General features: G+C 38.7%; 1 protein-coding gene across 2 annotated transcripts; it reads left to right on the top strand.

Moving 5' to 3' along the window:
- Positions 1-417: 417 nt before the first annotated feature.
- Positions 418-11,147, top strand: LOC149285448 (5-aminolevulinate synthase, non-specific, mitochondrial-like). Of its 2 annotated transcripts, XM_089495396.1 has the most exons (11): positions 418-618; positions 1,962-1,988; positions 4,306-4,501; positions 5,740-5,883; positions 6,320-6,542; positions 7,197-7,381; positions 8,284-8,463; positions 8,972-9,136; positions 9,521-9,789; positions 10,123-10,285; positions 10,987-11,147. In XM_089495396.1, the coding sequence occupies exons 1-11, from the start codon at positions 418-420 to the stop codon at positions 11,145-11,147; spliced, it is 1,914 nt and encodes a 637-aa protein (XP_089351522.1). The 2 variants fall into 2 exon arrangements, with proteins under 2 accessions (XP_089351522.1, XP_089351523.1); XM_089495397.1 differs by lacking the exon at positions 1,962-1,988 and having other exon boundaries at positions 4,327-4,501.
- Positions 11,148-12,064: the final 917 nt, after the last annotated feature.

The raw sequence follows: 12,064 nt of genomic DNA, 5'->3' as shown, positions 1-12,064 counted from the left end.
AGTATATAACTATATATATATATATATATATATATATATAAAAGGAACTTTCCATTTTTCTCCCCACTTTTCTTTTTACAGACTTTTTTAGAAATATATATATGTTCACAATTTCCACCTGTGTAGAAGGACTAAATATTATTTACATACATTGTAAGGGCAAGTCAGGTGACTTTGCCAATATTACATACTATAATTATTATTTTCCGGAATAAAAATGTAATCGTTAGTTAAATGGCAGTATGTTAAGTCTTGATCCATTATTATCGTTTCACAAAGTACTGAAATTGTTGATTTGAGTGACTAGTAATCTGTCACCGAGTCGGTATAACCCCCCCCCCATGTCCTCTTAAGGCCTGATACATTTTGTAATACGCAGTTTTCCTCTCTTTTGTTACAGAAACTTGTTGGATCAGAATGGAGACCATCGTCCGTCGCTGTCCTTTCCTCGCCAGGGTTTCTCAGACCTTCCTGCAGAAAGCTGGCAAGTCGCTGACTACGTACGCACAGAACTGCCCTGTGATGATGAGTTCCAAGCCATTGTCAAGTGCCCCGTTGAGCACCTCCGCTGTACATCGCCAGGAGGTCAAGGAGACGTCTTCCGATGCCAAGAGTAAGGTTTTGATCTGTACTCCATTCTGGAAGTTTCTCTCTACTAATATTGTATGACCATATTTTCCTTCCTGTAGTGCTTTGGATAGCTTAAACTGCCCCCACACATATATCTCTGTTATCATTCTCTAATCCTTCTTTCCTCCGCCTATTACTAACCAGAATCTATACGGGTGAAATGCATGTGGCGCGCGCTTTCAGCCTCCTTTCACCCGCTAATGAGTTTATTTTCTTTTTGAAAATATTTTTATTTAAAATATCCAATATTGTTGTAGTGCAACTACAACCCCCCCCCCCCCCCCCCGAGTGCTTCTGCAATGCTAATGGGACCTTGGAATGTTTTATAGAGAGGGATCTATAGAGTAGCCTGCCTGTCTATTACATGATTTTAGGGTTGTTGTTTATTTTAATATTTAATAAAAGTTATCGCCTGGTGTCTTAAGCTCTTAAAGGACAAAGGTTGTTTTTGATCCTCACCTATTGCTACATTAGGGAACTCCTCTTTGACAGCGTCACGCAAGAAAATTGGGGGAGTTAATCCAGAAACGAGTAATGATAATGGAATTTTACACACAGAGATGAACAAATATATTGTGCAACAATTAACCTTTAGTGATCCTTTCAGTGCATATTCTGTACTAAAGCCTCTCTCAAGATGATCACAGATAAATGAATCATTTTGGGTACTGCTTCAAAGTGATTGTGAAAGTTATAGGGACCTGCTGATGGACTCTGGGATTTCACCGAAAGACCTACTAGAGTTCTGGGCCCACAGGCTGGCAATCGCTTTTGGGCATTGAAAGAATAGCTGGTATCACTAACAGATAGGAGAATAAGTATCCTGATTGCTTGCGATTTATCATCATGGAGCCATAATAAAAATGACAGGAAATTGTTTTGCTTTCCAGTAACTTTTTTTTTCTGTTGCCCTTTCGACGTTGAGCCTTGGACCGTTCTGTAAATTACTGATAGCTTCTCATCCTGTAGGGAATGTTCTCGTTCATTCGCAGGCATGCTTTATCTACGTTGGGACTGCAACTCCCACTATCCACTAGAATCGTTGACTTTTAACTTTTGTGGACAGCTGGGGTGTGAAAATGACCCTGACTTTGTACAATCAATTCTGTGTTTATCTTTGATTTTCAAAACCCAAAGCCTTGAACTTTTCATGTTCTGCTCTGTAAAGTACAGATTAGATCAACCTTGGGTTATTTTGAATTGGATTAATAACTGTTAAGACAGAGATAATACTGTTTTTATAGCCTCTGCTGCAAATGTATTGGGTAGGAGGGTTCTAGCTACAGAACGAAAAACATTTGTAGCTGTTTCAATAGGACAGATGTTTGCAGGTTCAAGATAGTAACATAGTAATTCGGGTTGAAAAAAGACCTATGCCCATCAAGTTCAACCCTACTACCCATCTTTCCAAAAGAAGGCAAAACCCCCCAATTATTGTTAGAATTTTGCCCCAAGACATTACCAGTCTAGTGTATTGTTTCAGTAAAGCACCAATTGCCTTAAAATATTTAATAGAATGGCTTATGAATAAAAGCACAAAAAAACTTTTCAATCCAAGTCAATCGTCTGCGTTCCAGAATGAAGGTGAACAGACTGCTGGGAAAAAAAGATACGGCTTAATTCGTGAATAAAACACCCAATGATTTATTACTAATCAATTATTATATGTGAAGAAATACATTTTTATAATTACCAACCATATAAAGGGAGGAAATTTGAACTTTAAAGATGGATAACAACCAATATAGAGCAAAGCGGCTAATCCTGAAAATAGAAAACTCCTTAAGAGATGCGAAGAACCTATAAAAGCAAAACAAAAAAATGTAAAAATAAATAATTTTAATGTTTATAAAAAAACCACATACATAATACAATAAACTGATTACAAAGAAGTAAATAGACACAGAATAATGATACACAAAACAATATATATATATATATATATATAACATCCAAAAATAGTTACCGGCACTCCAGGGACTTCTTTAAATAATCACTCCAGAAACTGCAGTTTTCCAATCAACGTTTCAGTCTATTTATTAGACTTTCATCAGGACATTTGGACATTATATTTTGGGCATTATATATATATATATATATATATATATATATATATATATATATTCAAATAATTATAATAATGAATATAGGATAAAAATAATCCAAATAATTGAAGAAAAACTGCTAAAAAGACACTCCTTTAGTACAAATTAGGAGTAGCAGACAAGCGAATAGTTACATTATTCTGTGTCTAATATTATTATTATTATTATTATTATTTCCTTTTTTTGTAATCAGTTTATTGTGTTATGTATGTGGGTTTTGTTTGTATATATAAAAATTATTTATTGTTACATGTATTTATTTTATCGGTACTAAAAGAAGATTTGGTAAAATGTTTTATTTCATAACCAAAGGTAAAAACTGCAAATCTGGGGCAAAGTTTGAAGAGTAAAATTATTGCCACAGCAACCGGTGGAATTGTCCAATCAGCAGGTCCGTTTCATTGGTTAAATGAATCGGGTGCTGGGGACATTGGGAATAAACCGTTAAGAGGACCGGTTTGATGGCGCCTGTATCGTGTTGATGTGAAATGTCTCTGTAGAGGTCTGATTCCAACCTTGCAAGGTCACTTGTGTTTTCTGAGAGGTGAATCGAGTTCCGTAGAGAATAAAACCCTTGAAACTAGAGGAAAGGTGAGGGCTCAGCTCATTTTACACCCAGCGAGGTGTGGCTGAAAGCAGCCTCTCAGGGCAATTAGTTACCCTTTAACTCTTCCTCTACCAGGATACCAACTCTGTTGCCCATCCAGTGCTTCGTTCCGTTCTTATCCAGATTATCTAACCAGACGAATGGGCTTATCATTTTCAATAGCTGTGCCAACTCGATTTCTGAACTTTACCCGTAACAAATAAAACCCTTGAGCTCTAATAAAGTAAACAGGGAGACTGCTGAGTCAACGTGACGAAGCTTCAGGTCAACCCAGTTTTTTGACTTGGAATAATTAACAGATTATATTTATTTAATAAAATAGAGAAAACGTCTGCAATGAATACGTGCTGATCCGCCTCGTCTCTGATCTATTCTAATGAAAGTTTAGACGGGTGAGATAATATAACAGACGTGTTGCAGAGGGAGAAGTACAATTGGGGAGGAAATTGGGATTTTAAAACCTAGTTATGGACTGTGGTGACTGCCGTTAACGACATTATGATACCGCAGCACAAACAGATTTCAGTTAGAAGGAACATATTGCAAGCTGTATATTGGAGCAACGTCAATGTTGTAATCCAAGTATAGAGACTGTTACTTGTGTTAAAAAAAAAATAAAAAAATTACAATATTTGGGAAATGTGGCTTTCCACGTGACCCTTGTTTGCAAAATCTTTTAAATTATGCCTTCCCTTGTTTATTCTGACGTTATACATGTTATTTTGTCTGTAATCACAATACAGGATGTGTACATATTTGTATAAACATAGATATCATACTGTCCTACTCATATTTAAATATCGAAGAGGCCTCCCTTTTGGGGCAAAATATTTGCTTTTGCTAAAACGGCAAAAGCTTTTGATTTTATAAATCCGACGCTGTATACGCAGACGTGCGCGGCTCCTATAAACGTATCGCTTTGTGCTTTGGTTGCTTTCACTAAACGTGGCGTGCTAACAAAAGAAACAAATTATTCTTTCAGAGCTGCCTAATGCCAACATCCAGCCGCCAGCAGATCACGCGGGACCCGCGAGCGCCCAGGCCGCGTCTAAGTGCCCTTTTCTAGCAGCGGAGATGGGCCACGAAAAAAGCAGCGTCTTCCGGAAGGCCAGCCTTGCGTTACAAGAGGATGTGCGTGAAATGCAGACGATGAGGAAAGGTATGTTGTGTACTGTAAATAATAGGTTGGTTGGAGATTTTTAAATGAAATCCACATGTTGGTGGAGCTGTTGGTCAGGCAAAACTTTAATCGGTGGAGCGTAAATTTTATTCTGGTCAGCATTTTGCAAAACTGTTCAGCTGTGCTGTTTGATAAAGGTCTTCCACCTAGACAAATCATCACTCGAGTCTCACTCCATTCATGGTTTTTAAATGTATAGGAGCAACATAAACCCTACAGCAACCACCTCTTGGGCTCCAATGTGTTGGGTCCACTAAAGGGCGAGTTGGCTGGAGAGCTTGCTGGAGAGTTATGTTCTTAACTTACTATGCATTATGAAGGGCCAAAACTGATGCGTTTATCCAGCAAGAAGGACTGAGCTGGTCAGTGGGTGAGGTACACTGAGGAAATCTTATAATCCGGCCCTTCATAATCCTAAATGAAGTCTTCAAGTTTAACCAAAACTCTCTTGCAAACTCCTTTCCCTTTAGTGAATAAACCTTTGAGTCACTTGAAATAATATAGATCAACAAAGGTGATGGCTAAAAATGTTCTTAGTAAGCTTTGAGCATTTTAAGTCATCAGTGGTAAGTTCAACAGAGTAAGTGGAACATCTCATTTACTTGACTCTAGCTCTTAGAACCCAGCGTCACATATACCCGGCATCTGCTTTCGGATTCGTTGCTACGTGTCTTCATCCTAAGGCCTGTATTTTACAGTCTTAAGATCTTTATGTCCTTTAGAGGAGGTGGTAAAAAAAACACGATCGCTTCAAGGTAAAGACACGACTAATGTGATGGGGCAGATTACAGGCTTTCTTGTGATAATATTTTAAGAACCCAAATTATATTTTAGTCTAAGGAGGATACAGAAAGTCTATTGTGTGTTACAACATGTTACACGTATCCTAGGTTGAATCACTCCTTTGTTACAAGGAAATTGTGACACAGGTTCTCAATAAATTAACATTGCATCGGCGCTTCCTGTTTACAGGCCAATAAAATGCATTAAACTTGTTTTTTTTTTTAAAAACTTATTTTTGAATTTATAAGCAAATTTATTGTGAGGATATGGGGAGAGCTAGGTGTTTTTGTGTCTTGTGGTTATATCGGTTTGTTTTTACTAGCTGTTAATGCCGTATAAATAGACCACGAGATCCCTGGATTTTATATAGGTGATATTTAGTTATACAAACGGCGTCCTATAAAAGTGTTTGTTTGTTTTTGCTTGTTCCTTAGATTTCGGCGATCCGGCACAAGAGTCTGGAGCAGGGACGGCCAACGTGCATAAGAAGATTAACGTGCTGGAGAAATTCCAAGAGAAGGTGCTTAGTCAGAAACCAGAGCTGGTCTCCCACCTTCTTCAGGATAACATGCCCAAATGTAAATATTACATATCTTATATTCTGTCTACTAAAGGGCGTTTACGCCTCGTGCGTTGCCTCACTGCTTCGGTAATTAATTAATGTCAATGAAACCTGACTGTAATTAGATGGAAGTCTGTAATTAAATATTCCAGATTTTCCTATCTTACTGGGTCATCCTTCCCTACTGGCTTTGCTTGCTTGTACCTAATTAAGCTGTCCTAATGATGTGGAAGCTTGCATGTCTTGAGTGCTTCTCATCTTACATGTCTTCGGTGCTTCTAGAGGAAAAAAAGAAAAAGGGTCGTGTTCTTAGGGTATCTCCAGAAACGTTCACTCTGCAACTTCCAACTAACCGTCTCTTGTCGCGTTTAGTTATCTTTAGTGACGTTAAATACTTAAGGTGACTCTTGCTTTTGTGATTCATAATACTTATTTTTCCCCCCGTATTCCAGCTGTACGCACGTTCCAGTATGACAAGTTCTTCGAGAAGAAAATCGAAGAGAAAAAAAGTGACCATACATACAGGGTCTTCAAAACTGTGAATCGACGCGCGCAGGTCTTTCCGATGGCTGACGACTATTCTGACACTTTGACTAGTAAGAAAACCGTCTCCGTCTGGTGTTCCAATGACTACCTTGGAATGAGCCGGCACCCTAAAGTTGTCGAAGCTGTTATGTAAGTGTTTCATGGTCTGTAACAGTGTAACTTCTTGCGTTTGTGATTATTATTTTTTTTATATATAATCTGTTTGTCTAGGGCAACAAAGCAAACGTAACCTTTGTTACTTAGCTACATGTTTTATTCGCTAAGCAGGACAGCGCCAAATATTCCATTTACATTGTTTAGTGGCTACCAGTTCCAGAGGCTTAGTGTGATCTTTTGCATTCTCGTGATTAACGGTGTTAACATTGTGTATGAGTGAACTTGACATGACGGCAGCATTATTTTCTGACCTAAATGTAGTCCTTTCAGTCCACGTGAGTAATGGAATAGGTGGCCTAATTCTACAAAGCATGGCCTTTCACTATGAGATTTGCTTTGTAATCTCGGTCACTGCTTTGCCGACGTTCTCTCAATGCCCTCTCATACTTCAACTCGTTTGAAACACTATGTGGCTTCCTATTAAAACCAGTTCTGATTAAATCAGAATGAGAAGGGGTGCAGGTTTAGCCCCTACAGACTTGCGTACAGGAACAACTAGGGTGATGGAGAAACCCAAGCAGTATTTTTTTCCCCTTTTGTTTTAATTTATATTGTCTGACACAAAGAAAGTTTAAAAGAAAGACGTGTGTTGAAAATATAATTGCAAATATAAATGTTTTTGTGTAGGGAAACACTAAAGAACCATGGAGCAGGAGCTGGTGGAACCAGGAACATCTCCGGGACAAGTAAATTTCATGTGGATCTAGAACGTGAATTGGCCGATCTTCATGGGAAAGATGCAGCCTTGTTGTTTTCTTCATGCTTTGTGGCAAACGATTCCACACTTTTCACTCTGGCCAAAATGTTACCAGGTAATAAAAAAAAAAAAAAAAAAAAAAAAAAAAAGATCTCTTGATCAAAACGAATCATAATTATCGGGTCAGTTAAGGACTGGGTTGTTAGAGCCAACTAGAAACTGTAGGCAGTTTAACATAGTGGGTACATATGTTACATTGGTTTTAGTTGCTACACTTCACAAGGTGTGTCTCTTATTACATATGGGGCCAATGTTATGTAAATACTCAGTATTGGTAAATTTGCTTGCGGAACAAGGAAGAAAGAAAATTACAAGTTTGAAGTTCCCTGTTGTGTTCTGCTATTTTTAGTTATTTAATTTAATTTTCCTTATTTGTCAACTGCGGTGCTTTCCATTTTATTCTCTACCTACATATCATAAATTGATTTCCTTGTTTCCGCATCCTGGTTCAAAAGAACTCAGATCTTCGGGGTGTATTTGTATGTCTTCTATAACTTTTTTCTCGACATTCCAGAAAGTGAATGCATATAGCTTTGTGGTCTTCAAGATCTAATCTAAGGGGGCAGGGGCCGGGTAATAAAAAAAAAAAAAAAAAAAAAAAAAAAAAAAAAGCTGTAGAATTGAAATTTGGAATTGAATTTACTATACTCGCCCTCGCACACACAGATCCCTTTACTTAATGATTGATAACCCAATATTAGTGACATATTACCAAGACACTGCTACTTAGCTTTCTTCTTAATGGGTGCAAGGGGCATCTTTAACCCCTTAAGGACAATGGGCGGTCGTTAAGGGGTTAAATATAATTTATACCTGGGATGAAGATATATGGAAATAATTCATAGTAAGTCTGCTTTATATAAAGTGTTCTCTAAAGCTTTACTGCAACATGTTTTGTAATAAATGAGCTTTTTTTTTTTTAATCATCGCATTGTCTTCTTGACCTACTAAATGCAGGATGTGAGATATACTCTGATGCTGGGAACCATGCCTCAATGATTCAAGGGATCCGCAACAGCAAGGTGCCCAAATATGTCTTTCGTCACAATGATGTGGGCCATCTCCGTGACCTTCTGAAGAACTCTAATCCGTCCACCCCCAAGATTGTGGCCTTCGAAACAGTCCATTCCATGGATGGTAAGGGCTTTTTCTTAAGCAAGAAGAAGGAAAAGAAAATACAATAATATCTGTTACAAAGATTTGTAGATCAAGTTCAGATAAGCTAGAACATGTTGGTTTCCCATAATCTAATACAACATTACAGTCTGAATGTCTGTTCTCTTTGCAAGTACCCTTATTAACATTAATTAACATTAATTACATGAAGTATTAAAAGACTCAGTAGTTCCAAGCTCCATGATTTAAGGGGCTAAAAAAAACCCAAAAAACAACCCTCGGTAAATTTCATGGAATCCAAAATTTATGAAAAGATTTTGTGTTAGTGAGGGAGATAAAAATTGCATGTTCTTAATATCCCAACTACTTCACAGTTTTAAAAGTCAGAATACGTGAGGCGTGGACTGTAGGTTTTAAACAATGCCTTCTGTTCTATTGTTGTGTACACCCACCTTGCCATCTTTATTTGATTACTTGAGTATATTGCTTCATTGCACAATAAAAACGTCTGCACTGTTACCTTTTACAGGTGCCGTCTGTCCTCTGGAGGAAATGTGCGACGTGGCCCACGAATACGGAGCGATTACATTTGTTGATGAAGTTCACGCTGTCGGGTTATATGGTGCAAGAGGGGGTGGGATAGGAGATCGAGATGGTGTCATGAGTAAAATGGACATAATTTCAGGCACTCTAGGTATGAGCAAACCTTAACCTAGTCAATTAAAACTGTGTGACTTGTTCGGTATATGTGTACTTTTTGGGGCTTGTTGAAGGAGCTGCTCTGCTGAGAATTCCATCCATAGATAATGATGATTGCATTCAATGTATGTTGGCAGGAGAGCGTTTAATCCAATTACAGAATCTCATTTCCTCTGCATATGTGAAAGAATGAAATTTGAATGTGTCATACACATTTTAGCGCTGTCCATCTTTTTACCTTGGCACTACTCCATACTCCATCCCTTGAGGGCCACATACACGCAAGACTTTCAGAATGATCTTTAGCACATTGCTGCATGTATTAATGCACACATTAACAGTTTCGGAGTATACTAAAGTTCCTTTCTGCTTTTACCAGGGAAGGCATTCGGCTGCGTTGGGGGATACGTTGCAAGCACCAATGGTTTGATAGACACTGTGCGATCCTATGCCGCGGGCTTCATCTTCACCACGTCCTTACCACCCATGCTTCTTTCTGGTGCCATTGCATCTGTGAAGACCTTGAAGAGCGAAGAAGGTCAGGCTCTCCGTCGGCAGCACCAGCGGAACGTTAAACTGCTGAGACAGATGCTTATGGATGCTGGTCTCCCGGTGGTGCACTGTCCAAGCCACATAATCCCAATCAGAGTAAGTTTGTTTTCTCAAGCTCCTTACGTAAAAAGTTCCACTTTAGATCTGTCAATAACAAGGCAAAATCGGTCATTCCATCCAGTGCCCAATTCAGGTGTTAAGATCAATGAAAGAAATGTAATTGTTGGTAAGTGTGTAGAATTCTATCACAAATACCCACTTTTTATGGCAGCTGGTGTTGACCCTCCAATTATGTAGATAATTCTGTTGCGTGGGACATGTGTATGTTAAAGGGCTGAAATGGATAAAAGCAAATATTTAGGCCTTTACACACAAACTCTCCGATATCCAAGTAGTGGCGTGTTTGTAATGTTTAGCTTTTTCTTCTAGGTTGCAGATGCTGCCAAAAATACCGAAATCTGTGATAAATTGATGAGCAAATATGATATATATGTTCAAGCCATTAACTATCCCACCGTTCCACGTGGAGAAGAACTTTTAAGGATTGCACCCACCCCTCACCACAACCCTCAAATGATGGCCTATTTCCTGGGTAAGATTTCTTTCCCCTCCGAGCATTAAAACTGATTGTGGTTTGATTCTGTATCCATTTTCAGTAAATCGTGCACGTAGACCTATGGGAACGGTCAGTTGTCAATTTTGGTAATTCCCCAAATATAGAAAAAGTGCAGGGGTGGGTTTTTTTGTAGTCAATCAACATCTAGAAGCTTAAACCATTTATTTACCCTTAAACCTGTACTCTGTCATGTAGTTACAAGGTACTCCTTGACATCACTGTATATTATGATGGTCCAACCCTGGTGAGCACCTGCTGCAAGAAGAACTTGGCTGGCCCTGTACGATCTATACTTAAATCGCCAAGGCTTCTCCAAGGTCTATTAACCTTTGAACTATACTTTATGTGAGGCTAGCTCTGCCCTTCTTGCTGGAGAAACCTGCCTGTGTTGGTCCTTCATAATGAATAGTGCAACAAGGAAGCTGAAACCACAGCGCTCCCTGTTGTGTTTACACCTGATTGTGTAAGCATGATAACGGATCTGGCTTCCTCATTCCTAAACTATCGGCGAATGAACCACAAATGCTTTTTGTAATCGTCTATTTCTCCAGAATACTTCCTGTCCCTAAACGTCCCATGATAGCAATCTAGGTCTGATACAGCCCTTCAACTCGCGTATGTTGATGTACTGCTTTTGTTCACTATACTAACGTTTTAAAATATCTATCTTCATGCAGAGAAGCTTCTGATCACCTGGAAGGAGGTCGGCTTGGAATTAAAACCTCATTCTACCGCAGAATGTAACTTCTGCAGACAGCCGCTGCACTTTGAGGTTATGAGCGAAAGGGAGAAATCCTATTTTTCGGGTTTAAGTAAAGTGGTATCTGCACGTGCCTGACGATACCTAGATCTTAATTAGTCAAAAAAAAAAGAATGTATTTACACATTTATATAGTACACAAGCAGATGGGCTACGTAATTTCACTTTACCCTTTCTGTGGAGATATTATTATTATCGTATCTTTCATTCTAAATGTTGTATTAGAAAACCACTATTTGTCAATAAACCCGGTCGCTCTAGTCTTATGGTTGTGACGTATTCTTTTAAATAAACATTTCACAAATGAAGCATTGGTTTAAAAAGGGAAACGGACCCCAATGAGGTGTTTAGGGGCTGTTGTCTGGTGTATAAATAAATACTATGTTCTCCATGTCATCCACATCCAATATGTTATATCTGTTTAATGCTTTGTAATGTACAACTACGTAGGTAAGGGGAATTCTTGACTATATTCAGATTACCTTAGGTTAGGTGGTTTAAAAAAAAGCTTTAATGGCACCTTCCGTGAATACATGTTTAAAGGGACACTCCAGCCATCCTATGTATTGTTAATGCCTATGAAAGCTGAGAAATCCTTTTAAATTTCTGTTGTGTCCCTTCTGCTCATGCATGAGGGGATTATTCATTTGCCCCTTTGCCCACCCCCTTCTATTTTTTATGCACATGATGATAAACTTCTGGCCGGTCAGTCCCAGCGCTGGCTTGGTAAGCACTTTGGGAGGGGGTCCATTCAGACCCCCTTGCGGAAAGCATTTCAATTGCGTTTACTGGCTGCTCTTTCCTGCCAATGATTGGCTGCTTGAAGCAGCCAATCAGTGGCAAGACGTGTACCTCACATAAGTACTGACAAAATACTTTGATATGCAAATAGACATCTACGCTGGTGCTTCATCGAACACGATCCTGCCACGCTACTAGTCTGGTCCCGTGTCACAGAATATGAACATAGAATACGACCCAAACCAAAGATTTCC

The sequence above is a fragment of the Sceloporus occidentalis genome, unplaced genomic scaffold (assembly GCF_023333645.1).
Source record: "Sceloporus occidentalis isolate IW3139 unplaced genomic scaffold, rSceOcc1.0.p SCAF_79, whole genome shotgun sequence".
Taxonomy (NCBI): domain Eukaryota; kingdom Metazoa; phylum Chordata; class Lepidosauria; order Squamata; family Phrynosomatidae; genus Sceloporus; species Sceloporus occidentalis.
Note: the sequence above shows the minus strand (reverse complement) of the source record. Positions and strands in the feature narration are given on the sequence as shown.

Excerpts from the sequence above, each read along its gene's own strand:
- LOC149285448 (XM_089495396.1), top strand. The coding sequence starts at position 418 with ATGGAGACCATCGTCCGTCGCTGTCCTTTCCTCGCCAGGGTTTCTCAG. Across the intron at positions 1,989-4,305 it reads ATAGTAACATAGTAATTCGG|AAACAAATTATTCTTTCAGA; the intron begins GTTGAAAAAAGA and ends TGCTAACAAAAG. Across the intron at positions 9,790-10,122 it reads GCCACATAATCCCAATCAGA|GTTGCAGATGCTGCCAAAAA; the intron begins GTAAGTTTGTTT and ends TTTTTCTTCTAG.